Source organism: Saccostrea echinata, unplaced genomic scaffold (genome assembly GCF_033153115.1).
Source record: "Saccostrea echinata isolate AGI-Se365-2 ecotype Australia unplaced genomic scaffold, CSIRO_AGI_Sech_v1 ptg000016l, whole genome shotgun sequence".
Classification (NCBI taxonomy): domain Eukaryota; kingdom Metazoa; phylum Mollusca; class Bivalvia; order Ostreida; family Ostreidae; genus Saccostrea; species Saccostrea echinata.
The window spans coordinates 9,053,690-9,077,303 of NW_026889765.1; the positions used below are offsets into that span (position 1 = coordinate 9,053,690).

A 23,614-nucleotide genomic window follows, 5' to 3' on the forward strand; every position below is an offset into this window, starting at 1 on the left:
AATATGACTCTTCATGGCTTTACTGTTCTTGAGAAGAAGATTTTTAAAGATTTTTCCTATATATTTCTATGTAAAACTTTGATCCTCCATTGTGGCCCCGCCCTACCCCCGGGGGTCATGATTTGAACAAATTTGAATCTACACTACCTGAGGATACTTCCATATAAATATGACTCTTCATGGCTTTACTGTTCTTGAGAAGAAGATTTTTAAAGATTTTTCCTATATATTTCTATGTAAAACTTTGATCCTCCATTGTGGCCCCGCCCTACCCCCGGGGGTCATGATTTGAACAAAGTTGAATCTACACTACCTGGGGATGCTTCCATATAAATATGACTTCATGGCTTTACTGTTCATAAGAAGAAGATTTTTAAAGATTTTTCCTATATATTTCTATGTAAAACTTTGATCCTCCATTGTGGCCCCGCCCTACCCCCGGGGGTCATGATTTGAACAAAGTTGAATCTACACTACCTGGGGATGCTTCCATATGAGTTTCATCTTTCCTGGCCCTGTGGTTCTTGAGAAAAAGATTTTTTAAAGATGCTATTCATTTTTCACTAATTCTTAATTATCTCCCCTTGAAAGAGGGCGTGGCCCTTCATTTGAACAAACTTGAATCCCCTTCACCCAAGGATGCTTTGTGGCAAGTTTGGTTGAAATTGGCCCAGTGGTTCTGGAGAAGAAGTCGAAAATATGAAAAGTTTACAGACAGACGGACTACAGACAAAATGTGATCAGAAAAGCTCACTTGAGCTTTCAGCTCAGGTGAGCTAAAAAAGAGAAGAAAATAAAAATTTCTGATAACTTTTATTTATACATAAATAAAAACAAGCAATAATAAGAAACTAAAAATACCAACAACTGTATACATAACAAAAGTCACTGATTAAAAGTTACACTAAGCATACTCTGGTGCCCCTGCCGCAACCATCTGACGTGACAACCACTCGATGCCATCTTGGAGCCCAAAGCCACTCTTTGCGTCACATGCTTGGATGTGCCAACTACGATTACAGCACAACTTAAAAAGACCAAAGTTCCCTGTGATTGACTCTATGCTCACACACGTTTCCACATCCTGCAATGTAAAAACAGATTTCGGTAAGTGTTGGCTGATGGTAAATGAACCTGTCGAAATACATACTGTGATTTCATCATTTTTCATTGATTACTGATTTTGGTTGTGTTCAAGGTTGAGTCAGGCCACAAAATTAGACTTCATGTAATCATGAACTACCATTACAAATTTTACAACTAAAAGAATAGAGCAATGAAGTTCTTTATGATTTTACATATCAACGAAATACTGTAAAATCCCATATTTTTGTGGGATCAAATTTTTGTGGTTCGAGGAAAAAATATTGGTTCATGGGGATTTTATTTCGTGGATGAAGAATTGTTGAATCGTATTACCTGTGAAAAATAACATTTTGTGATGGACATAAATTCATGGGACTCATCATACCTCAAAAAACCAGAAGTCTCTGATGAGACTGTAGCTCTACTGGTCTGTACATATAACAAAGGAAAAGTAGCACTTGGTTTTGAAACTTTGCAACATGCAACAATAAATAGAATATATATTTTAATGTAGTCTACTTCTGTGCCAAGTTATATTGAAATAAAACGAAAACTGTTGGAGGAGTAGTGTTTTGAAAGTATTTCAAAGAAATTTCTATTTTTAGTAACCATGACAACACCAATCACTGAAATCAAAAACCGATATACATAATATGTATCATAGTGTGTGCCAAATTAGATTGAGATCAGACCAAAACTGTAGGAGAAGTAGCATTTTAAAGGAAATTTACAGAAATTTCTATTTTTAGTTACCAGGGCAACACCCTTCATCGAAATCAAAAACCAATGCACTAAAATATGTATCTTAGTGTAGTCTACTTGTGTGCCAAGTTATATTGAAATCAGACCAAAACTGGAGGAGGAGTCGCATTTTGAAAAATTGTTTACAGACGGACGGACACCTTACTATCGCATAAGCTCTTCTGGTCTCTGACCAGTAGAGCTAACGAAAATAAACCCCCCCCCCCCCCCCCCCCCCCAAATTAGTGATTTCACAATATTTTTTTTTTGGCCAAGCCATGAAATTTGATCACCACTAGAATTAATGAAACCACAGACAAAGTACCCCCCTAACTTTGAATTGAATGTGGACACATAGAAATACATCAGAAAAGATTAAAAGCAAATAACACAAAACTAAAGTTACTGACCTGTTTATTGGCAAAAATGAGTAATGAGGCTTCTTTGAGCTCCTTTTCTTGGACAAGTTTAGCGAGCTCATTGAAAGACTCAGCAAGACGTTCTCTGTTACTGCTATCTACCACAAAAATGACAGCTACAAGAAGAATTGAAACAGTTTTATACACATAAGATGTAGAACAGATATGATAGGACCATGTACACTTTATATTTATTTTTTATAAAGCAAACAGTGAAATACGGGAATTCTAAAATAAAGATATTATAATGTACCCCAATATCTTATGATCTTGCCATGAATAATCTTATTAAGAACTCATGTAATTTTGACATTTACATAATTAAAACTTTGAAGTTTACAGAACATGTATTATTCCATATTGGAAGAGGTAGGGGACATGAGCAGGGATAAAGTTCAATAGGGAAATGGGCAGACTGTCCATTATCAATCCTGTATTTATAAAGGAATTTTGTACTTAGATTTCTTAACTCTTTTACAAGTAATAGCTTTTCAAAAAGCTTGCCTGACTAATCAATCAATATCTATGGAATGTATAAGCAAGAGAGGTGCTAAACGTTTCCGTCATCAAGAAGCGACAGAGTTGTGAAACTTTTTTAAACAAGATGTACAATTGACTTTCTAAAATGTCATAATCAAATACTACAGATTAACGAATATTTAAGACATGCCACTATTTGGTCATTTATTAGTTAGCCCACGGGCTGACTAGTTACGTTGGGATGAAACTGCAAGTGAGCTAGCGTGCATTGGAATTCTGGTAAAAATAGTCTGTTTTCTGTCATTCTCCACGACTAAGTAAATTGTGAACAGTTTTAACAGGGAAAGTTGTCTTGAAGTGTTTGAGACAAAAATGCTTCAATGTTGCTCTAGGACCCAAAGTAGACAGCCTGTACACTTTATAGCTAGAGCAAAACATGATAATAATCCCCCTCGGACAAAACTCGCGCAATGATGGTCTTACCATATACATATATTATAAATGAATTTAAAATATGTCTTTTCGTACAGTTTTTAAATTGTTTAGTTTTTCTTTTCAATCAATTTCAGGACCTTTCTCATTTCTTCTATAACAACGTGCTTTTCATGAAATGAAAACCAGATCATGATGTCTTCTTCATTTTGCCGATTCTTTACTTAGAACCTTATGGGAGTGAAGCTCATTTCTCTACGGGTACTGACATACACTCTAGTCACTGTATTTAAAGGAAACCCTTGTTTATCACAAAGCATGAAATAATATGCTACTGGCTGACTTTCTTAGCTTTTTAAAAACCTAACCTTGTAACGTACATTATTAATAAATGTAATATTGAAAGAAATGGTGGAAAAGAGACTGAATCAAGAAGGGATGACCCATTTACTAGGTTGAGGGAGTTTGTTTATGATTGGACTAGTCCACTTAATGGATAACTGGGAAACAAAATAGTAAGAATAATCAGCAAATCCACTGCTTTAGTGTTGCCTGCCCATATACATGTACAATGAGTTCTTTTAAAAAATGAGATAAAATTTGCAGGTAATATAAAATCTGAAGCTTAAGAATCAGGTTAAAAGAACAAACTTTATTTCCATAGAAGTTATCACACCCATTCAATAGAACAATTCAAGAAAAAGGTGCAAAGATAATTTATGTGACATTTGGCGCGAAAAGATTGTGTCACCCCTTTTGTAGAAGAAAAATGGACTGATCCAGTAGTTTAGAAACGCAGAAAAAATGTTACACGGACATGCCCGTACAAAGAATAAACATACATCCGAAAAACTGAAAAAATTAAACACATCATTATTTTGCATCAGTAATATGATTCTTTCTTCTGCAAACCGTATTTGTTGAAATGCAGGTAACAAATTCCGATGTAAATCAGCTTGCACAAAATCTAGTTCATTAAGAATGATCGCTTAGTTTTGGACAATGGAAAAATTAATTATATTGCCTGATGCACATGGCGTCAGGCAATAAATAGATGCACATGTATATAATGCCATGCCTTGATAATTTCCTATATTTAAAAAAGAACTGTTTATCAAGTTTTTTGATCAAAAGCAGAATTAATCAATTCCCAAACTTTCATTTATGGAAGCATTTTTAAAACACACTCAGTGAAAGAAGCACATTTTCCCCTACCTTGAGTATTGAAGAAGTAGTGCTTCCAAAGAGGACGGATCTTCTGTTGTCCTCCGACATCCCAGATTGTAAACTTAACATTTTTATATTCCACAGTCTCCACATTAAACCCTGAAAATGTATTTTGAAATGAAGGAACAATACAGTATTTTACCAATAGATCTTTAATTCAAGGGGAATAATATACATCATAACAAATGGTGTCTCTGATAATCTTAAAGCCTGATATCAAATCCTATAGATTTTAATTTGATTAATTGGTGTCTGAGATTAAATTATATTGCTTTCATTTCAGATATTTATTCTTTTCCAGAGAGAATTTATTTTTTATGCAAACTGCTTCAAAAACATTTTATCATGGTATCTTTTGCATTATTCTGCAATTTTAGTGGAATCTTCTTCCATCAAAATAAAATTAATATGTGTATACAATAACACACACTTATAGCGAACACACTTATAAATAATGAATTGACGCTTATAGCGAAGTGATTTTCATTCCCCATGGCTCTAAAATATGATGTGAACTTACTGGACAAAACGAATTACGTTTATTACGAAGCACTTAAGTATGTCCCTGGCACTTCGTTATTAGCGTGTTTTACTGTACATTGTATCTTTCTAAAACTTATTTACCTATGGTAGGTATGGTGGTGATGAATTCATTCTCCTTAAGTTTGAATAAAATGCTGGTCTTTCCTGCTTCATCCAAGCCTAAAATCACAACCCGCATCTCAATTTTTGGTCCTATGTGAACTCGGTTGTCCTGTTAATAAACTTGATGATTCTTTTACAAAATTACAGCATATAAAAATAGACCTATAATATGACCAAACACTAAATTTACTACTCTTCTTTACAACTTCGAATTTTAATGATTTTGTACCAAATTCTTAAAATTGATAAACCAAATCTTTGCAAAATTATCTATTTACAATTATGAATAAAGAAATTAAAATCACGGTAGTTTCTTATAAATAGTTTCTAGTAAATTCTTAAAATACAGAAACATAATCAAATGAAGAGATAGTTTATGCTGAAACTCAAAACAATAATTGAGAGGACATTTCTTTGTTTCTAGAATCTCTGAAAAGGTATAAAATATATTAAGAATGTTGTGAGTATTACCTTGGTAAATGTAATCGGAATGTTGTGAGTATTACCTTGGTTAATGCAATTGGAATGTTGTGATGTATTACCTTGGTAAATGTAATGGGAATGTTGTGATGTATTACCTTGGTAAATGTAATGGGAATGTTGTGATGTATTACCTTGGTAAATGCAATTGGAATGTTGTGATGTATTACCTTGGTAAATGTAATGGGAATGTTGTGATGTTTTACCTTGGTAAATGTAATGGGAATGTTGTGAGTATTACCTTAGTAAATGTAATCGGAATGTTGTATTACCATGGTAAATGTAATCGGAATGTTGTGATATATTACCTTGGTAAATGTAATCGGAATGTTGTGATGTATTACCTTGGTAAATGTAATCAGAATGTTGTGATGTATTACCTTGGTAAATGTAATCGGAATGTTGGGATCTAATGGCAGTTGGTCTGGTATGTCTGAGAACTGTTGTTGTTGTTTCTGTATAGTGTCAAGTAATGTCTGTACATCATGTTTTGCCAGCAAGACTTTGGTGTCATCCTGAAATCAATTTACACACTATTTTTTAAGACATAGAACGATGCAAATAGGAAATCATTCTCCAAAAATCCAAAAGAAAAAAACATTGGTGGTTCCTCTTCATATACAGCTGCTGATCTATAGTTCATTGGTCTGAATTTTTTTAAAGATTTTTTTTTTCAGTCTAGCAAACAACAGGTCTTTAACTAATTCTCATGTCCTGTTTGAATACCTGTGTTTCACACCAGTGAGCTACATATCTACAGCTACAGTAAAAGATGTTTATAACAAAGTACCATGGACGACCAACTTTGATTCGATATAAACATAATTTGATTATATCTGTTAAGTTCACAATACAATTTAAAACCGTGAATTCATTATAATGAAGTCACCTATAAATATGTTTTACTGTACTTTATATATGCTCACAGTCTCTTGATAGGATACCAGTTCAAAATAAAGAAAAAGTATGGATATAGGTGTAACCTGTTGTAGCGTTCCCTCACACTGGTGACAGACGGCAGACACCTGTGACAAGAGTGTAGCCATGTCCTCCTGCTGCTGCCTCAACATACACAACTTCTCTCGGATGTGAGCATCCACCGTGGTGAAAGCAATCACTTCCTGTCGATTCAGAGCTGTACGGAGCTCATCAAAATGGGACTTGATTTTTTCTCTGGCAAGTTCTGCTGTTCCCTGAACCTAGAGAAAATGGTTTTTATCATTCTAGGTATATAAACTGAGTTCTTAATCTTAACCATTCTAAATAATTACAATTTATTTTATACTGCAGATGCATATATTGCCTGAGTTGTGAAACTGGAGTCTACAACCCACCCCTTGAACACCACTGGTTCCATCATCATTCTGAACTAACTGTGCACCCCCTTCCACCTGTTGAATGGTTTGACCCAGCTTCCTGGCTGATTCGGCAACTTCCTCTCCAAAAGATCGGATGTGAATGACAGCACTGGTAATGGATCGTCGTACATTCTCTGCCTCTGTCTCCAGGAGAGTGTGCTGTTACATGCAGAATAGTTAGAATTTGGTGGATTTGGAATTTGCTAGCATTATATCAAATAAACAGGTATCTCCATAAGGTATAGAAATTATTGATGTATAATTGATGACTTCGGTATCTCAAACATCAGTATCTCAAATACTATGGAAATGTCAAAGTGATTTTGAAGTTCCAACCCCTTATTCCTTAAGTATTTTACGATATCTGGAATCCTCCGATATCTCAAAGTTTTTTCTTGGTCCCATTGACTTCGAGATAAGAATTTGATTGTATCACCTAAATATCAAGAATATTTACAATAAAATTCTCAGAAAACTCTGACAATGGTTACCCTGTGTTTGACATGTCTTCCATAATCTTTACAGATGTAACACATCAGTGGTGAGTTTTTACATTCCTCCTCCAGACAAGCAAACTCCACTAGATGCATTGGGTGGAATGCACACTTCGGATTCTCTCTGGGTTTTTCTGATATTGGAACTCTTTTGTGTTTAGTGAGGGTTCTTGTAGAGTGAGTCTGTTCTGAGCACTCCACACATAAATGGGTGCAGCAAACAACACAGAAGACAATTGCTGTATGGAGTTCATTCTCGTCACAAGCAATTCCAAACTATATAAAACAAATATAATATTGATGTTTATATATATACAATTTAATTCATCAAAAACTTGAAAATGAACTGGAGAGATATAAAGTTATACATTAATTATTTAATGGATGCATGTGCATTCATAGATAAAGAAATATAAATAAATGACTGAATAAGCAATAAAATTTGTAAGATAGTTCAATAAAACTCATAATGTATATTGTTGAATATTATATCCATGTTAATTTAGTGTATAATTTAAAAAATTCCCAAATAATCATTCAAAAATAATAATTATTTTAATAATAGTACTTGTCTCTCTTTGGCTAAGCTTTCCTCCGAGAAAGTTGTCTTGCTAGTATGACTTGCAACTGGGTATTTGAGTTTTTCTAAGAGTTCAAGAAGAGCAAAGTTTTTCTTCAAACCCCAGACACCGGAATCTCCAATCTCAGTTGGTTGTCGATCGAATGGACAGTGGAGTGCATTGCCATTGAGAGGAATTCGTGTCAGGCATTGGTGACAAACAGTGTGACCACAGACTAAAAGTCGAGGGACTTTGTCACCTTGGAAACGGAATACTTCATTGCAAACTCTGCATTCCAAGATGGTCTGAAAGCATTAGCCACTGTTAGCAAAGAGAGTTATAATTCCTTTGCTGAATTTTGCTAGAAAATTTCAAGTTACCCTGTTAAAAACGCAAAATTATCCGAATTGAACACAGGTATTTTTTCATTGTGCACTATCAAACCATCATTTTCCCTACAAGTAATTACTTTAAAGATATTGTAAAATTAAAAACAATTAAAATATGTAATGCAGTTCGAATTTCCTCGAAATTATTGGGTGTTAGCTTTGCATGTGACAATTTCAAACAAGTAACAGATCAAAAATGTTTTTCATGTTTACATTATCTGTTGACTCATCACTTGATCGTCCGCCTGTCACGTAAAGCCCAACATTAGGCGATGTTCCACAAGCCATTTGACATCCGGAAGTCCCAATCTGGCCAATGGCTCCTGTCTAATTCATCACCAGTTAATTCGGTCCGTAAAGTTTCCATGGTTTTATTTATGTTATTGGTTTACATGTTATAAATTTTCAGTTAGTCAATTTTAAATAATTATTTTGTCAATGAAACAGCCAAACCTCGATGAATTTAAAACAAGAAACAATTTTGAATCAGAAGACTCGAAAGCATTGCGCCTACTCAGCTACTGACCAAAACAAAGCCATGTGTGCAGAGAAAACAGTCGTGATTGACGGTTTCACAGGTAAAGATTAATGGCATCTTTTGAAAATATATGATTGTAAATTAAACATAATATCATTTTCCATGATGTATTTTCCAAAACCCAGATGTTCAATAGTGTTTTAACTTTGTGATGCTCAGGCCTATATATGCATTCGAATTTCCTCATTCCATGTGAAAATCATTACTATTCAAACCTTACATTTAGCTGCAATTGGTGCCTTGAGAAGTATAGGTAAAAAAAGTGAAAACTGTAATTGTATTCCGTATATTTCCTCCTTTGAGTTCAGTTAATAGGTACAATCTTATGATTGTATCGAGGTTTTACCTCCACATGCTCCATCTATGTATAGACCATACGTGGCCAAAATAATGATTTTAGATATTAATGTCTCTTACCAAGTCTCTGTCAAATATATACAGTATACCACTGATTTAAATCACTAAAGCTGTCATTTATGGGCTTGTTTTGATGTACAACACTAATTTTTTTTAAGCTTGATAATAAATAATATATAACATTAATCTTCATAATATATACATCATGATGTAAGAAGTTGATTTTTTCTAGTGTTACAAACAAAGTTTCAAGAGTCGAGTAAACCAGGACACAGCCTTTATGTAAAGGAACACCAGGGAAGAGCCAGTACACGACCTAAAGACAAGACATTGTTTGTTGTAAATGTACCGCCATACTGCACACAGGTATCTATTCAAAATATGCTCACTGTTTCAAGTAACTCTAGGGATTAATTAGTGTATAACTTGGTTATAAGGAATGTGTAATAAGTAAAACACACTTATAGCGAAGTGCAAAGCACAGACAATTTTGATTCATTATGAAAGTAATTTGTTATATCCATCAAGTTTTGGAACCACCATGAATGAAAATCACTTCACTGTTAGTGTAAGTCCATGATAAGCATGTTTGCTATATCTGTGTTTTACTGTATAAGGAAATCTTGATTATCAGGAAACTAAAATTTTAAGCATTAGAAAAAGTGTGATATAATCCGAATTCAAAGTAAATTTTTTCCTACCAATTTGTGTCACAATCAAAAGATGCTCTATCCTTTTCCTTTTGAACACAGTCAAAATTAGAGGAAACTGCTTTGATGCCATTTGTGATTTATTGGAGAATATAAATGGCCATTGCAGCTCTTTGATCTTTGCAATAATTTTATAAGAAAATGATATAATTATCCACGAAATGTTTTTTATCATTATAATTTCAGGTGAGCATAAGAAAGGTGTTCTCTGCGTTTGGAGAAGTGATCAAGGTTTATATGTATGACAAGCCTCACAATGAGGATAAACAGCTGAACCAGTCCAAGTATTTTCCAGACACCCCACAAGTCAAGGTAGAGTATATCATTGTCAGTAAAAGTCTATCTAATAGCCGGCTTTAGAGAATCATGTCAGTATATGAATGTAAGTTTATATTATTTGAAATAAAAAAAAAATCTGCTTTGTAATTTTTGTACACTGTGTATCATGTAGGTTTGTACATAATGGTACAAACATGTATAATTACTTAATTTTCATTTCAATTATGGTAGGTTAAACTACATGTATGTTCCATCATTTTTTTTCAACAGTTTAACAGTCCTACCAAACAAAGAAAATTTTTATTCATTAATGTTCAATAGAGGCCAAATTTTTTGTAATAAATGGTACTGTATAAGTGGAATTTTTAGCGAGACCCATATTTATTTATTCCAATAAATAAGTATATATTTTTAGCGAGAAAAATTATTTAAGTGATTTTATAATGTTAAGAAAGATATCTTTAACAACCAATATGGAATAAATTGTTAGCGATCTCAAAACCCTCACTAATAATGCCAAAATTGGATCCTTGCTAAAAATTCTGCTTATATGGTATTAAAAGAAATTGATTATTTGACAGGGATGTACAATCAGAGATTTGATGTCCATCACTTTTGCAGGGTTTTAAGGTGGCCTACGTTGTCTTCAAGAAGGCTTCGTCAGTTCAGAAAGTCAAGTCTCATCCTCACGACAAAATTCTCACCCTTTCCTCCGACGAGGCCCCTATTCTGACTGGAATCAAAAGTAAGAAATTAAGAGGAACGCACCACTTAATTCTCCTATGTGTACATTGGTAGCAAATACATTCTTTTGTAGATTCTTCAAAAGTCTATTTTCCTTAGTGTGACAATTTTGATCATTATTTAACCATTCTCTCCAAAAATTTTATAATACAGTCTTATTAGCATTCATTACATACACATATATTGTTCATGTACAGTGAAATCATTTTCATGTCCCCTAGTTGAAGATTCAGGGGTGTATAGTTTTTGGTCTGTAAATCCATCTGTCTGTCCACAAAAATGTTAGCCTTGCCCATAACTATTGAAAGGTTGGTTCTAGGGCTTTCATATTTCACATGTATATTCCTTGTGACAAGACCTACCTTTGGGTACTAACATTTTTGACCTCCTGACCTTGACCTTTGATTTTGTTTTGTTTGTATGTTGTTTAACATCCCTCTCGAGAATTTTTCGCTCATATGGAGACGCCACCACTTGCCGGTGGAGAGCTGCAAATTTTGTCCTATACTCGGCACTTACGGCCATTGAGCAGTGAGGGATCTTTTTCGTGCCAGCTCCTACTGTGACAAGGAACCTAAGTTTATACGGTCTCATCTGAAGGACCAGTCTCCACGTCCCACAGTGGGATTGGAATTGCGACGTAAGGATCAACTCCTTATGCAGGGACTCTAGAGCAGACGCTCTAACCACTGCGCCACACGGGCGACGACCTTTGATTTTGACCTATATTAGTAAAACTTTATCCTTCTCTATAACTTTTGAACAGTTGGTGTTAGAGCTCTCATATTTCACTTATGTATTCATTGTGGAAAGACTTTCTGATGTCCGACCTTGACCTTGGAATATAACCTACTTTTGAAAAACTTTAACCCTGGCCATATTTTCTGAATGGTTGTTGCTAGAACATTCATATTTTGTGTATTCCTTGTGACAAGGCCTTTCTTTTGGTACCAACATTTTTGAACTCTTGATCTTGAAGTTTGACCTATATTTGAAAAATTTTAACCTTGGCCTTGAACTTCCATATTGAGGCATCAGTGTTTCACATAACATCTTGTTTTTTTTATTAGTTTAAATTTAAAATAATAATTAACAGAATGGCAGAAAGAGTACAGAGATAATGTTTGTGACACACAAGAGCTACAAACAGAAATAGATGAATACATGGCAGCTCATGATGAAGAACAGGAGAGAGAGAAGAGGCTGGCTCTGGAACAGGAGGGGGTGCCGGACGAAGACGGCTGGGTCAAGGTGACCCGGCACGGCAAAAACAAGGGGGCCCCTCGAACAGAAACAATGGAAAAGAAGGTTACAGCTAAAGACAAAAGGAGGCAGACGGAAAAGGTGGGGGCATATTTTTGTTGAACTTAACAATTAAATATATGAATTCTGCGGATTTGTTTTATAATTTATGTCCTGTGACTGTATAGTGTCATTTTGTGTAATATTTTAGCTTCATTTGCAAAAAGATATAAAAAAAAACTTTAACCATTGAACACAAGAGTTTCAAAAAAAAAAATCATTTGTAAATTGTTTGGAAACATTCTCTCCTGGTAATTTAATCTGGATATTTATTCTTGAGTAGTTCTGCACTTGTAAATGTGTTTCTTACATTGATTTTATGATGAACAAATTCTTGCAGACAAGTACTATTACATCATGTTTGGGCTACATGTATAATGTAAACCTGCCATTTCTTTATTTTCAAGGAACTGAAGAATTTTTATGCTTTTCAAATGAGAGAGTCCAAAAGAGACAGTAAGTTTTTATTTTTTTTCCTAACACATGGATTACTAGTATCATGATGCTGTTATTATCCCCTCGAAACAAAGTTGGAGAGGAATAGTAACATGCTTTTATGTGGGTGAGTCCGTACCTGGGTAAGTTAAGCAAGTTATAATTGATATTGGGTTCGATGTGCTCATTTGTGAGGGGATGCTCTGCTTTGAGGAGCCCTTGTTATTTTTTTGTGATATGAATATACATGTTCATTCCAGAAAACATTTCATTCTGAATTTTTTTTATACGCCCGTCTTAAGACGGGACGTATTATGTTATAGCCTTCATGTCCGTCCGTCCGTCCGTCTGTTAGCTCTTTCGTGTCCGGCTCATAACTTTAATACTATTAGACCTAGAATTATCAAACTTTTTCAGCTGATACTTCCTGTGTAGAAGGTGTGTCGCGCATTAAAAGTAGGTCGCTCTGACTTTTAATTAAGATGCTATGGCCAAATATGGAAAAATCCTGTCTGGCTCATAACTAGAGAACTATTAGACTTAGAATCATCAAACTTGGCCAATTTATGCATCTTAGGTAGAAGGTGTGTCGCAACCTATTTCAAGGTCACTGTGACCTTTAATTTAGTGAAATTTTTTAAAAAAAACTGTGTCTCTATTCTGTTAAATTACACAATCCCCAAAAATGTAAGAATTTTGCAGTATCCTTATTAAAAAAATGTTAAATCAAGAAAATACTTTTTTTTTTCATTATATACTTTACAGCAATCTATAAAAAATGTAATGTTATAAGAGAAATTCCACCTCTCCCATGGGTGTAATCATCAAGCACTGGTCAAGGAGAATTTTGATAACAGAAAATTACATGTCAAATTAGAGAGAAATTAATGAGTTTAGTGTGAGGAACTAACTGGTAGAGCATCTCTGATCAAACAGGTGTTATCTATATCTCCTGGGAATTGGGCAAAGGAATCAGCCTTGGATGAATCTAGTTGGCTAGCCTTTTAACTTTGGTGAAAAGTAATTAAAACTAACTTGATATTGTATAATAAACTAATTTGATATTATATAATATACTGGGGGGGGGGGGGTATTGAAATCAGCATGTTGGGTTGTCTGTTTGTCAATATGAATTGCAGCTTAAAACCAGTCTGACATTAAATCTCAAAGAAATCATCAAGTATTTTATAAAAAAAATGTTTTATGGTAGATAGTTCCTACAAATCTAAGAGTCATGCAGTAACCTTATTAAAAATACTGCATCAAGTTTACACAAGTTTTTGGTTTTTTTTGATAAATCTTTGTAACAAGTTAAAAAAAAAATCTGTTTTCAACGGAATGACATAAATATATGCATTTTTAGCTCTTCTGAGCCAAAGGCTCAAAGAGCTAATGCTATGGCCATTTGTGCGGTGTGCGTAAACTTTTTAGAATATGGGCCATAACTCAAGAACCCCTTGGCCAATTATTGTCAAATTTGTCACAGGGTATCCTTGGCCCAAGGGCTCCCTTTTATACTAAAACTGGGGTTGTGACCCTTTAACAAGGGGAGATAATTAGGAAAATAGAAAAAAAAAACTGGTTGCTAAAAAATCTTCTTCTCAAGAACCACTGGGCAGATTATCACCAAACTTATACAAAAGGATGAGGATATGTTGTAGATTAAAATTTGCATGGGGATTTACCCTGGGGCAAAGAGCGTGGTCTCAAGGTCACTTCAAAGTTGACCAAAAATTACATTTTATTAAAATGTTGATATTTTGCTTACTATAAGGACTAGGATCATCAAATTTTGTCAGTTGGTGCATCTAAGGACCTCATATCATGTTGACTCAAAAGTAGGTCACCGTGACCTACTTTTTAAATTTTGCGGCCATTCTTTTTCAAAATGATTTAGAGGCATATTTTGAACAATTTAAGGCCTATGATCATCAAACTTTGTCAGTTGATGCATCTTGGGTCTTCAAAGTACGTCAACTAAAAAGTAGGTCACCTTGACCTACTTTTTGAATTTTATGGCTAATCTTTTTAAAAACAATTAAGGTTATTAATTCGAATACGGGGAGGCTTAGAATCATTAAATCTTGTAAGATGATGCATCTTGGGGCCATAAAACATATTTATTAAAAAGTAGGTCACAGTGACCTACTTTTTGAACTTTTGCAGGCATTCGATTTCAAAGCGTTTTAGAGGCATAATTTTGACATTTTAAGGCCAATGATCATAAAACTTTGTAAGTTGATGCATCTTGGGTCCTCAAAAAAGGTCAACTGAAAAGTAGGTCACCGTGACCTACTTTCGGAAAATTTATGGCTTTAATAAAATATTTCAGGTACTAATTGGCTTAGAATCATAAAACTTTGTCAGTTTATGCGTCATGGGTCCTCGGAGTACAACAACTGAAAAGTAGGTCACAGTGACCTACTTTTGAAAATTTATGGCTTTAATCAAATATTTAGGGTACTAATTGGCTTAGAATCATTAAACTTTGTCAGTTGATGTGTCTTGGGTCCTCGGAGTACAACAACTGAAAAGTAGGTCACGGTGACCTACTTTTGAAATTTTATGGCTGTATTTAGTATTTTCAGGAATTATTTGGCTTAGAATCGTCAAAATTTGTCAGTTGATGCATCTTTGGTCCTCGGAGTAGGTTGACTGAAAAGTAGGTCACGGTGACCTACTTTTGAAAATTTATGGCTGTAATTAAATATTTTGGGTACTTATTGGCTAGAATCATCAAACCTTGTCAGTTGATGCGTCATGGGTCTTCGGAGTAGGTTGACTAAAAAAGTAGGTCACCGTGACCTACTTTCGGAAAAGTTATGGCTTTAATAAAATATTTCGGGTACTAATTGGCTTAGAATCATAAAACTTTGTCAGTTTATGCGTCATGGGTCCTCGGAGTACAACAACTGAAAAGTAGGTCACGGTGGCCTACTTTTGAAAATTTATGGCTTTAATCAAATATTTCGGGTACTAAATGGCTTAGAATCATTAAACTTTGTCAGTTGATGCGTCTTGGGTCCTCGGAGTACAACAACTGAAAAGTAGGTCACGGTGACCTACTTTTGAAATTTTATGGCTGTATTTAATATTTTCAGGAATTATTTGGCTTAGAATCGTCAAAATTTGTCAGTTGATGCATCTTTGGTCCTCGGAGTAGGTTGACTGAAAAGTAGGTCACGGTGACCTACTTTTGAAAATTTATGGCTTTAATTAAATATTAACAGGTACTAATTGGCTTAGAATCATCAAACTTTGTCAGTTGATGCATCTTGGGTCCTTGGAGTAAAACAATTGAAAAGTAGGTCACTTTGACCTACTTATAAAATTTTATGATTATAATTTTAAAAAACATTTTAGGTATTGATTGGCTTAGAATCATCAAACTTAGTTGATGGGTCCTCAGAGAATGACAAGTGATAAGTAGGTCACCATGACCAACTCTCAGGTACTAATTGGCATAGAATCATCTTGGGTTCTCAGAGTGTGAATTGGAATTTCAAGGGTTTATGTAAATATACAGGATACTTCAAAGCTTCAAATAGAAGTGATAGGTTGTACAGTTTATCAGAAGAGCGATTCAAGGCCCATGGGCCTCTTGTTATTACAATACAGACTATTAAAGCAGATAGTGCAGATCCATTCATCCCTTGGGAGTAATGAATGGACATGCATCCAGCTGAAGATTATAATTAATTAGTTCAATGTATAGGAAGGCTAGCTGTCTCAATCATTTCTGTTAGAGCATCTCTGATCAAGCAGCTCTTATCTGTATCCTTTGGGAATTAGACAGAAAACCTGCTTGTCAGTTTATAGCATATGTCATTTGATGGCCAGCCATTTATTTTCAAAATTAATTTGGTATAGATTAAATTGTTAAGACTATTTTGATATTGTTTAATTTGAAATTTTTATTTAATTTTTTGAAAATATCAAATAAATATGAAAGATGGGGGGAGGGAGGGGGCTGCAGATGGGCATTTGTCAAGGTGTAACACAACCAGTTGAGAAATTTGTTATAATTAGTGCCTGCACTACAGGAAATGTATAAACATCAAATATTATAAGGAATGGAAAAGTCATGGAAATCTTTGAATTAAGGTTGACATGATTTTCTTGCACCCTAAACTGTTTATGATAATTGAACAACATTTGACGGGTGTATCATGCTGGGGCGGGGCACTTTATTTTAAAATGGATTTATGTCTTACTTTAATTCAAAATCAGTCTAGTAAAATTCTATCATCATTTGTTTATGTTCAGTTGACTTTGAAATATTTCTTTATTAAAGACAGTAATTTTTATATTTTGGTAGAATAATCTGTTACTATTCATTTTGCAGGTATTGCTGAATTGCGCAAGAAGTTTGAAGAAGATAAACAGAGAATTTCTTTAATGAAAGCATCAAGAAAATTTCGACCTTATTAAAAACATGTATGCATATAAATAAATGTGTTTTGTTTTGTGTAAATTCTAATTGTAACACACTTTCTGGATTATTATCTTCTTGCAGTGAAGTTGGAGGGCTGGGAGATAGTAATTTGTCGTTGAGTCATTTGCTTAAAATCGAATATGCGCTCTTGCAAGGGGATTCCCAGCATTGCAGTGCCCTTGTCAGGCCCGTAGGAAGCAATTTCAGTTGGGGGGGGGGGGGGTACAGCCAAACATTTTTAGTTGAGGGGCACTATCAACTACCAAAAATTCCTTGACAAGCAAAAATAAAAATGTCATCAGACGTGCCCCCCCCCCCCCTTTTCCTATGACCATGGTTGTTACATTTTATATACGCAAAATCTAATGATACACTTTATTGGTTTAATATTGAAATCATTATTGACTGATTTAAAACATGTATTACAAAAACTCTTTGACAGCAGCTGTAACAATCCTATTCCTTTAAATGAAAAATATTCTTAATTATTATAAGAACAATGGCTCAAAACAAGAAATTTTGAATGTATCTTAATCATTCTGTTTAAGCGAATAACAAGGATTATTGTATTTTTTATTAATAATCTTTGTGTCGTGAACAATGAAAAACGTATATCGATAGGAAGTAAGAATTTATTGTTTGTCAAAGGTCTTATTAATTAAAAGATTTTAAAAGAATTTAAAATGTTTATCAAAATCTACATTACATGGAAATTTCAAGTCTTTTGGTGTCCTACATGTACCATAGGAGAAATTGCTAATTTGTCCCAAAAATGGAGCCGTAAAACAGAGTCCATCTTATTTCATAAAAGGAATTAAAAAAACATATTAAAAAATATAGTTGGAAATGACATTAAGGTTTGATGTCTTTGACATAATTTCTGTAATGCCCTTAAATTAATGTACAGAATTTTTTTTAGATCGTGAAAATGTACGTTTTTTTTTTGTTTTGTTTGTGTGTGTGTGTGTTATTTTAAGCCTCTTTAGACATGAAACGCAAAAGCATGTGTTACTATAAATAGAACAAATCCTTGGTTCTGTTATTATTATTATAGGTTTTAACCTTTCATTGACCAAAAACTGCAAAATTAACATTTTATGAAAATCTCCGACCCTCCTTCTGATATTTTTCATTATTTTCTCTGAGACACTTAAATATTTAATTAATCTTCTTTCTTAATATCTGGCGAATGAAGGGCGTTACTCTATAACTGAACCTTACTAAAAATCAAACTAATAAATTTACAGGTTCAAATTGAATGATTTTTCTTTGACTATGTCTCTTTCTTTCAAATCACTGAAAAATAAAACGACAGTGATTATTATAAATCTCTATGAAGTCAAATCTCTGGTTACAAATTGAAAAAAAAAAATGAAAACTGAATACTTGTGATACCTTTAAAATGAAAAGTTAATAAGTCTGACTGATTGCTGTCCAAATCTCAAATATCTCGTAAAAAATCCCGATTATATTCATGTCTTTCCAAGGTGATCATCATTTACAGAAATTAGCAATTTCCTTCGACAATTCATATTAAAAATAGAATATCAGTTATAAGAGACCAGAAATATTAGATTCCAAAATGAATTGTAAAATCTATTCCGTCGTCGCTAGCCACTTTATATTTGATCGTCAAGTATTGTGGATTTACATCTATAAAACAGTATAAAACATAAAATAGCCATGTGTAAAACATGTGATAAAAGGAATCTCCCATGGTTTGTGGTTGGATAATTTATGATTTTTTTTAAATCCAACTTGTGTGTTTTTATCCCCTCGCCAAGGCTCGGGGATAAAAACACACAACTCTTTGGATAAAAAAAAATTATATCTAACCACAAACAATGGGAGATCCTATATAGATGTGACAGTAATATATTTTGCCACAGGAAATTTTTCCGAGAGATTTGCACTGGATATCGCGCTCGAGCGATAGACAGTTTGCTAACACCTTAACGTAGTGTTGTGTACAGACTATGGTGGCATATTTCTGCCCCATGTGTGGAAGTTATTTTTCTGTCAAATATGTCGACATGCAAGATAAATATGTTGGCATGCAAAATAGTTATGTCGACATGCAATTTAGCTATGTTGACATGCAAGATAATTGCAATCAATTAAGAATTATAAAATTTTTTTAAAAAAATCTCAAATATTCCCCACATGTGACTTCCAACATGCTAGATGCTACTTATTCATGTCGACATGCAAGTTATTTATGTTGACATTCGAGAAAAATATGTTGGCATGCAAGTTATTTATGTCAACATGCAACTTATTTATGTCTACATGCAACTTAGTTATGTTGACATGCGCGATAAATATGTTGACATGCAACTTAGTTATGTTGACATGCGAGATACATATATTGACATGCAACTTATTTAAGTCAACATGCAATTTAGTTATGTTAACATGTAACTTATTTATGTTGACATGCGAGGTCAATATGTTGACATGCAACTTATTTATGTCAACATGCAACTTAGTTATGTAAACAAACTAAACATGCCACTTATTTATATTTGAGACTTTATTAAGACTCTATACGCAAGTTTCTTGATATTTTATGTAAGTGATCATAGATTTTAATTTTTTCCCCATATTGCCAATTTTTTTAAATTTGGTTGCAATAGTTCAATGAGAAAATTGTTAAAAAAGAGATAAAAAACCGAAAACACACGAAATTTGAAAGGGTTTTTTTTGTATTACATTTTAGTTAGTCTTGTGATTTATCAAAGTTAAGGATACTTAACACAAACAAAAATTTGATGCATGGACTGATATATGTTTTTTGACTGATTTTGATTTGAAATGACATATATAGATAATAAATTCCAAAAATATAGAGAAATCGTAAGTTTTATTTGGTGCTTTGATATGAGACTTTGTGTCGCTTATATATAATTCTATACAAAATTTTGCACAACTTTTTAACCTCATGACAAAATCTTATAAAATTCTCCCACTACACCTGGTAAACATTATTCAGGTAACCAATTTAAATATAAATCTATGAGAAATATTGCTGATTTCTGAAAAAAAGTTTGTGTTATTTATCCTTAAGCAACATTTAATTTTTTTTTAAAAATAAATCTTAACAATTCTTGTTTGAATTTTTTTTAATTAAAATCAGTTATGCTTCCAAACCGTAAAGATTTTTTTTTGCAACAATCATTATGCATAGATCCGTCCACAGCATTGACATGCCTTCATTTACACTTCTCGAATCACGGTATTTACTTTAAATTATCAGATTATTTTGTTAAAAAAAGAATTGTTTAGTTAAAATTGTTGTCGACCGCATTGAAATAGTAGCGGATATATATATATATATATATATATATATATATATATATATATATATTAAAAAAAGTAAATATCCAAAAATGAAATCACAAATCGATGCCTGAAGACCCAGGATTGGCGAAAAAGTTTACAGTGAATGAAGATCGCTTTGCGATTTCATTTTGGATATATATACTTTTTAAAAAATATGATCGATTTTCAAAATGATAAGATTTTGAATTAAATGATTAAATTTAAATGCATAAGAAATTATGTGATACACAACTTTGAACATTTGTGCGTAAGTGCTGATTTGTTACTACCCAATTGAGTTCTGTTTTTTTTTCTGTCGGTAAAATTGAAGTTGATTTTAATGATCGAAAATTTATTCAAGCAGATGTTGCAGTTTAAATTATTTTCTTATGAGGTGGGCAACAAAGTATAAATTGCATTTCCTTAGATAAAATGTCCTGGCGATTTAGAAACGTGACTGTAGACTACAAAACGTTTATAGGGCCCCTCTCTGCGGGCGACCTATAGTAATTAGTGTGTCCGTCCTTCCATCTGTCCGTCCGAGGTCTCTTTTAAAGGGTGAAACTATGTTTCAAGGTCAAAGGTAAAGGTAATAGCAGAATTGTATATGAGAAATCTTTGTCCAGAGCACGTCTTTTCTCCCCTTGGTCCAGTCTGGTTCATACTTCACCCACAGAGTGTCTGTGGTCAAAGGGTGTGCAGTGACCTTGAATAATATTTTTCATTTGCTTAATCTTGTTCAGAACCAAAAATAAATGGCTTTATTTTAGGTAAGGGGTAATGAGACTGAAATAAAATATTTATGCCAGCTGGACAATTTCTAAGTTATATGTCAAGGCCAAAGCAAAATTCTCTGAAATGCTTTTCATCTTATTGTCCATTATTTGAGCGGGGCCCTTTGAGATGGTCACCGTCTCAATAATGTCTAGTTGAATTCATGAATTCAGTGATGTTCTACATGAAATAGTTTAAGAATAAAAGGTATAAAGCGCAGTAAATTAATTTGATATTTTAAACAATACTAATTGGAATATAAAATATGACCAAAATCGTAACAATGTCATTTTTATTGTCAAGTAGGTATGTTCTGAATGAGGGAAAATAGATCTAGAGCTTTTATTATTTACAGGTGCATTACATATGATAACTTCAATAAAAACGAACAATTCTATTTTAATTTATACCTTGAAATAAAAGTTTGACCTATAGTTATCTAATGAAATTGCTGACCAAATGCATTGTTTAATTCATAGGAAAATACGCTTTTGTACTCTAACCTCAACAGTATTCATAACATTTTTTTGAATTTATTATGATTTTTAACCTTGATGTTTAAAACAGATTTTAAAAAATCAACAATTACTAGTATTATGTACTATTTACTTTACTAGTAATACGCATTTGCAATTAAATACACAAAGCCTCGCAAAGATACAATTTCTCATTCCTTTTTCAAACAATATTCGGAACATAAGAAAAAGGTACCTCCTTCAAACGACAAGAGTCAAGTAAATGTATGTAGATACATGTAATTTATAAGCGGTGCACATAGTCTGTTATTCGGATAAAGAGTTCTGTTGGTTCTTCTACTGTGTTTGGTGGGTAATTTAAACCGTTTTCCATTCTTATTTGAGTACCAATAACTTCAAATTCCATTGACACACCATTTGCAGGAGGGTAGGCACAATAATCTTGTTCTATGACATTCAGATTATCAGGTACAGGCATTTTATAATTTCTTGTTTGGTAATTTTCGGGCTGAAAATACATAACATCTGGTTTTCCAGACGGACAATCTGCATTGCGGTTTCTTCTAACTGTGTGTTCATTCCAATGCTGTATAACTCTGTTCAATTCTCTGGTGATAATTGGTAAGAAACAATACCTAGCACACTCCAGGTGAACTATGTCGGATGTGTCAAAACACCTATATTATCCATTTCCTTAAAGTAATTTATCTTAGAATTACCACACATTTCTCGTAAACACCGCCAAAATCGCTCTATTCTTGTATTTCTATATGACGATCCATACCTAAAACTTGATAGTCCTTGCAAGGGATCCTGGTGATTCCATCGCAAAGCGTTTTGCAAATCTTGAACTATGGCGTACTCCTGTTTGCGTATACGACTACAGGAACCCCGTTTGTTTCTTTGATATAATCTATATAAAATCTGGATATATACTCGGGGTTTTTGTTAGAATTGCAAGCTCTGAGCCAGAGAATACGTCTTGAAAAGCTATATACACAGCCATGAATGGAAATTCCGAATTGTTTTAACTTGTCCCAGCCATCTAGATGAACACAAAAATTAGGCCCTTCGTTAACGTACCTTCTACACTGAAGACGACGTTCAGACGTTGTCTACGCCTTATTACACCATCTGCGTCCAAAACATTCCTCATCCCTCTAAAGCCCGAGCCTGAAAGTTCATTAGAATAGCCGTTACAATGTCCTCCAAAGTGGCTGGTTGTTTCATCTCGTCAGATTCATTTCCCTTAAAACTCGATGAATTTGTCTCGCACTAAGAGCAATGTTATGTCTGCTCGCAAGAAATCCAATGATTTCCTGAATAGTATAACCAGAGTGGTAATAAACAGCAGTCATTTCATTCCTACTGAGTGATAGTCCGTCCACAACCAGACGTTGAGCCAGAGCAGGTGTATAGATATTTTCACCCATAGTACATGTATTTCTCTCGCTGAAAAAAATTAAAAAAAAAATACTTTATACACAATGAATTTTTGTTTTGCTTTCTACATGTGTAAATGTACATCAAACTAAATCATTCTATAAATACACCACGATTTGGCTTGTAAGAGTTAATTATATTAACAATTTGCAATTCAATTAAACTTAAGTAAGATAGTGAAGTACTAAAAGTACTATGTTTGATCAAATAATAGCTACATGAAGTACACATATTTAAGAATTGGACACTGACCAAAAGAGAAATTGACACCAAAAATTATTATCAGTTAGGATTATACATAAGACCGGATTAATCAACCAAAAGATCTTCATTACATCCAGTATCAGTTTTTTATCAGATCTAAAACAAAGTTTTATCTCGTTAATTGTGTAAAGACAAGATGAACGTTCAGAGGTTAAGCTTCTCATTCACTGCAACCACATATTTTGATTAAACTATACCGTCTTTCAAACAAACAGCATGCCATCA

General features: G+C 33.5%; 2 protein-coding genes and 1 pseudogene across 2 annotated transcripts; 1 reads left to right on the forward strand and 2 right to left on the reverse strand.

Moving 5' to 3' along the window:
• Nucleotides 1–796: 796 nt before the first annotated feature.
• On the reverse strand, nt 797–8,658 carry LOC133188401 (E3 ubiquitin-protein ligase TRIM23-like). The gene is made up of 10 exons (XM_061323801.1): nt 8,525–8,658; nt 7,931–8,227; nt 7,360–7,638; nt 6,845–7,027; nt 6,494–6,709; nt 5,891–6,025; nt 5,010–5,139; nt 4,374–4,484; nt 2,238–2,362; nt 797–1,084 (listed from the first exon to the last, which is right to left on the reverse strand). The coding sequence occupies exons 1-10, from the start codon at nt 8,597–8,599 to the stop codon at nt 905–907; spliced, it is 1,731 nt and encodes a 576-aa protein (XP_061179785.1). The 5' UTR covers nt 8,600–8,658; the 3' UTR covers nt 797–904.
• Nucleotides 8,659–8,807: 149 nt separating this feature from the next.
• On the forward strand, nt 8,808–17,124 carry LOC133188887 (ribosomal RNA-processing protein 7 homolog A-like). The gene is made up of 7 exons (XM_061324371.1): nt 8,808–8,889; nt 9,439–9,572; nt 10,103–10,228; nt 10,817–10,940; nt 12,036–12,283; nt 12,649–12,697; nt 17,022–17,124. The coding sequence occupies exons 1-7, from the start codon at nt 8,850–8,852 to the stop codon at nt 17,105–17,107; spliced, it is 807 nt and encodes a 268-aa protein (XP_061180355.1). The 5' UTR covers nt 8,808–8,849; the 3' UTR covers nt 17,108–17,124.
• A 4,841-nt stretch (nt 17,125–21,965) lies between these two features.
• LOC133188888 (uncharacterized) lies at nt 21,966–23,115 on the reverse strand (annotated as a pseudogene).
• Between the last annotated feature and the right edge of the window lie 499 nt (nt 23,116–23,614).

Excerpts from the sequence above, each read along its gene's own strand:
- LOC133188887 (XM_061324371.1), top strand. The coding sequence starts at position 8,850 with ATGTGTGCAGAGAAAACAGTCGTGATTGACGGTTTCACAG. Across the intron at positions 8,890-9,438 it reads CGTGATTGACGGTTTCACAG|TGTTACAAACAAAGTTTCAA; the intron begins GTAAAGATTAAT and ends GATTTTTTCTAG. Across the intron at positions 10,941-12,035 it reads TATTCTGACTGGAATCAAAA|AATGGCAGAAAGAGTACAGA; the intron begins GTAAGAAATTAA and ends AATAATTAACAG.
- LOC133188401 (XM_061323801.1), bottom strand. The coding sequence starts at position 8,599 with ATGGCTTGTGGAACATCGCCTAATGTTGGGCTTTACGTGACAGGCGGA. Across the intron at positions 6,710-6,844 it reads GAACCAGTGGTGTTCAAGGG|GTTCAGGGAACAGCAGAACT; the intron begins GTGGGTTGTAGA and ends CATTTTCTCTAG. Across the intron at positions 6,026-6,493 it reads GTGAGGGAACGCTACAACAG|GATGACACCAAAGTCTTGCT; the intron begins GTTACACCTATA and ends AATTGATTTCAG.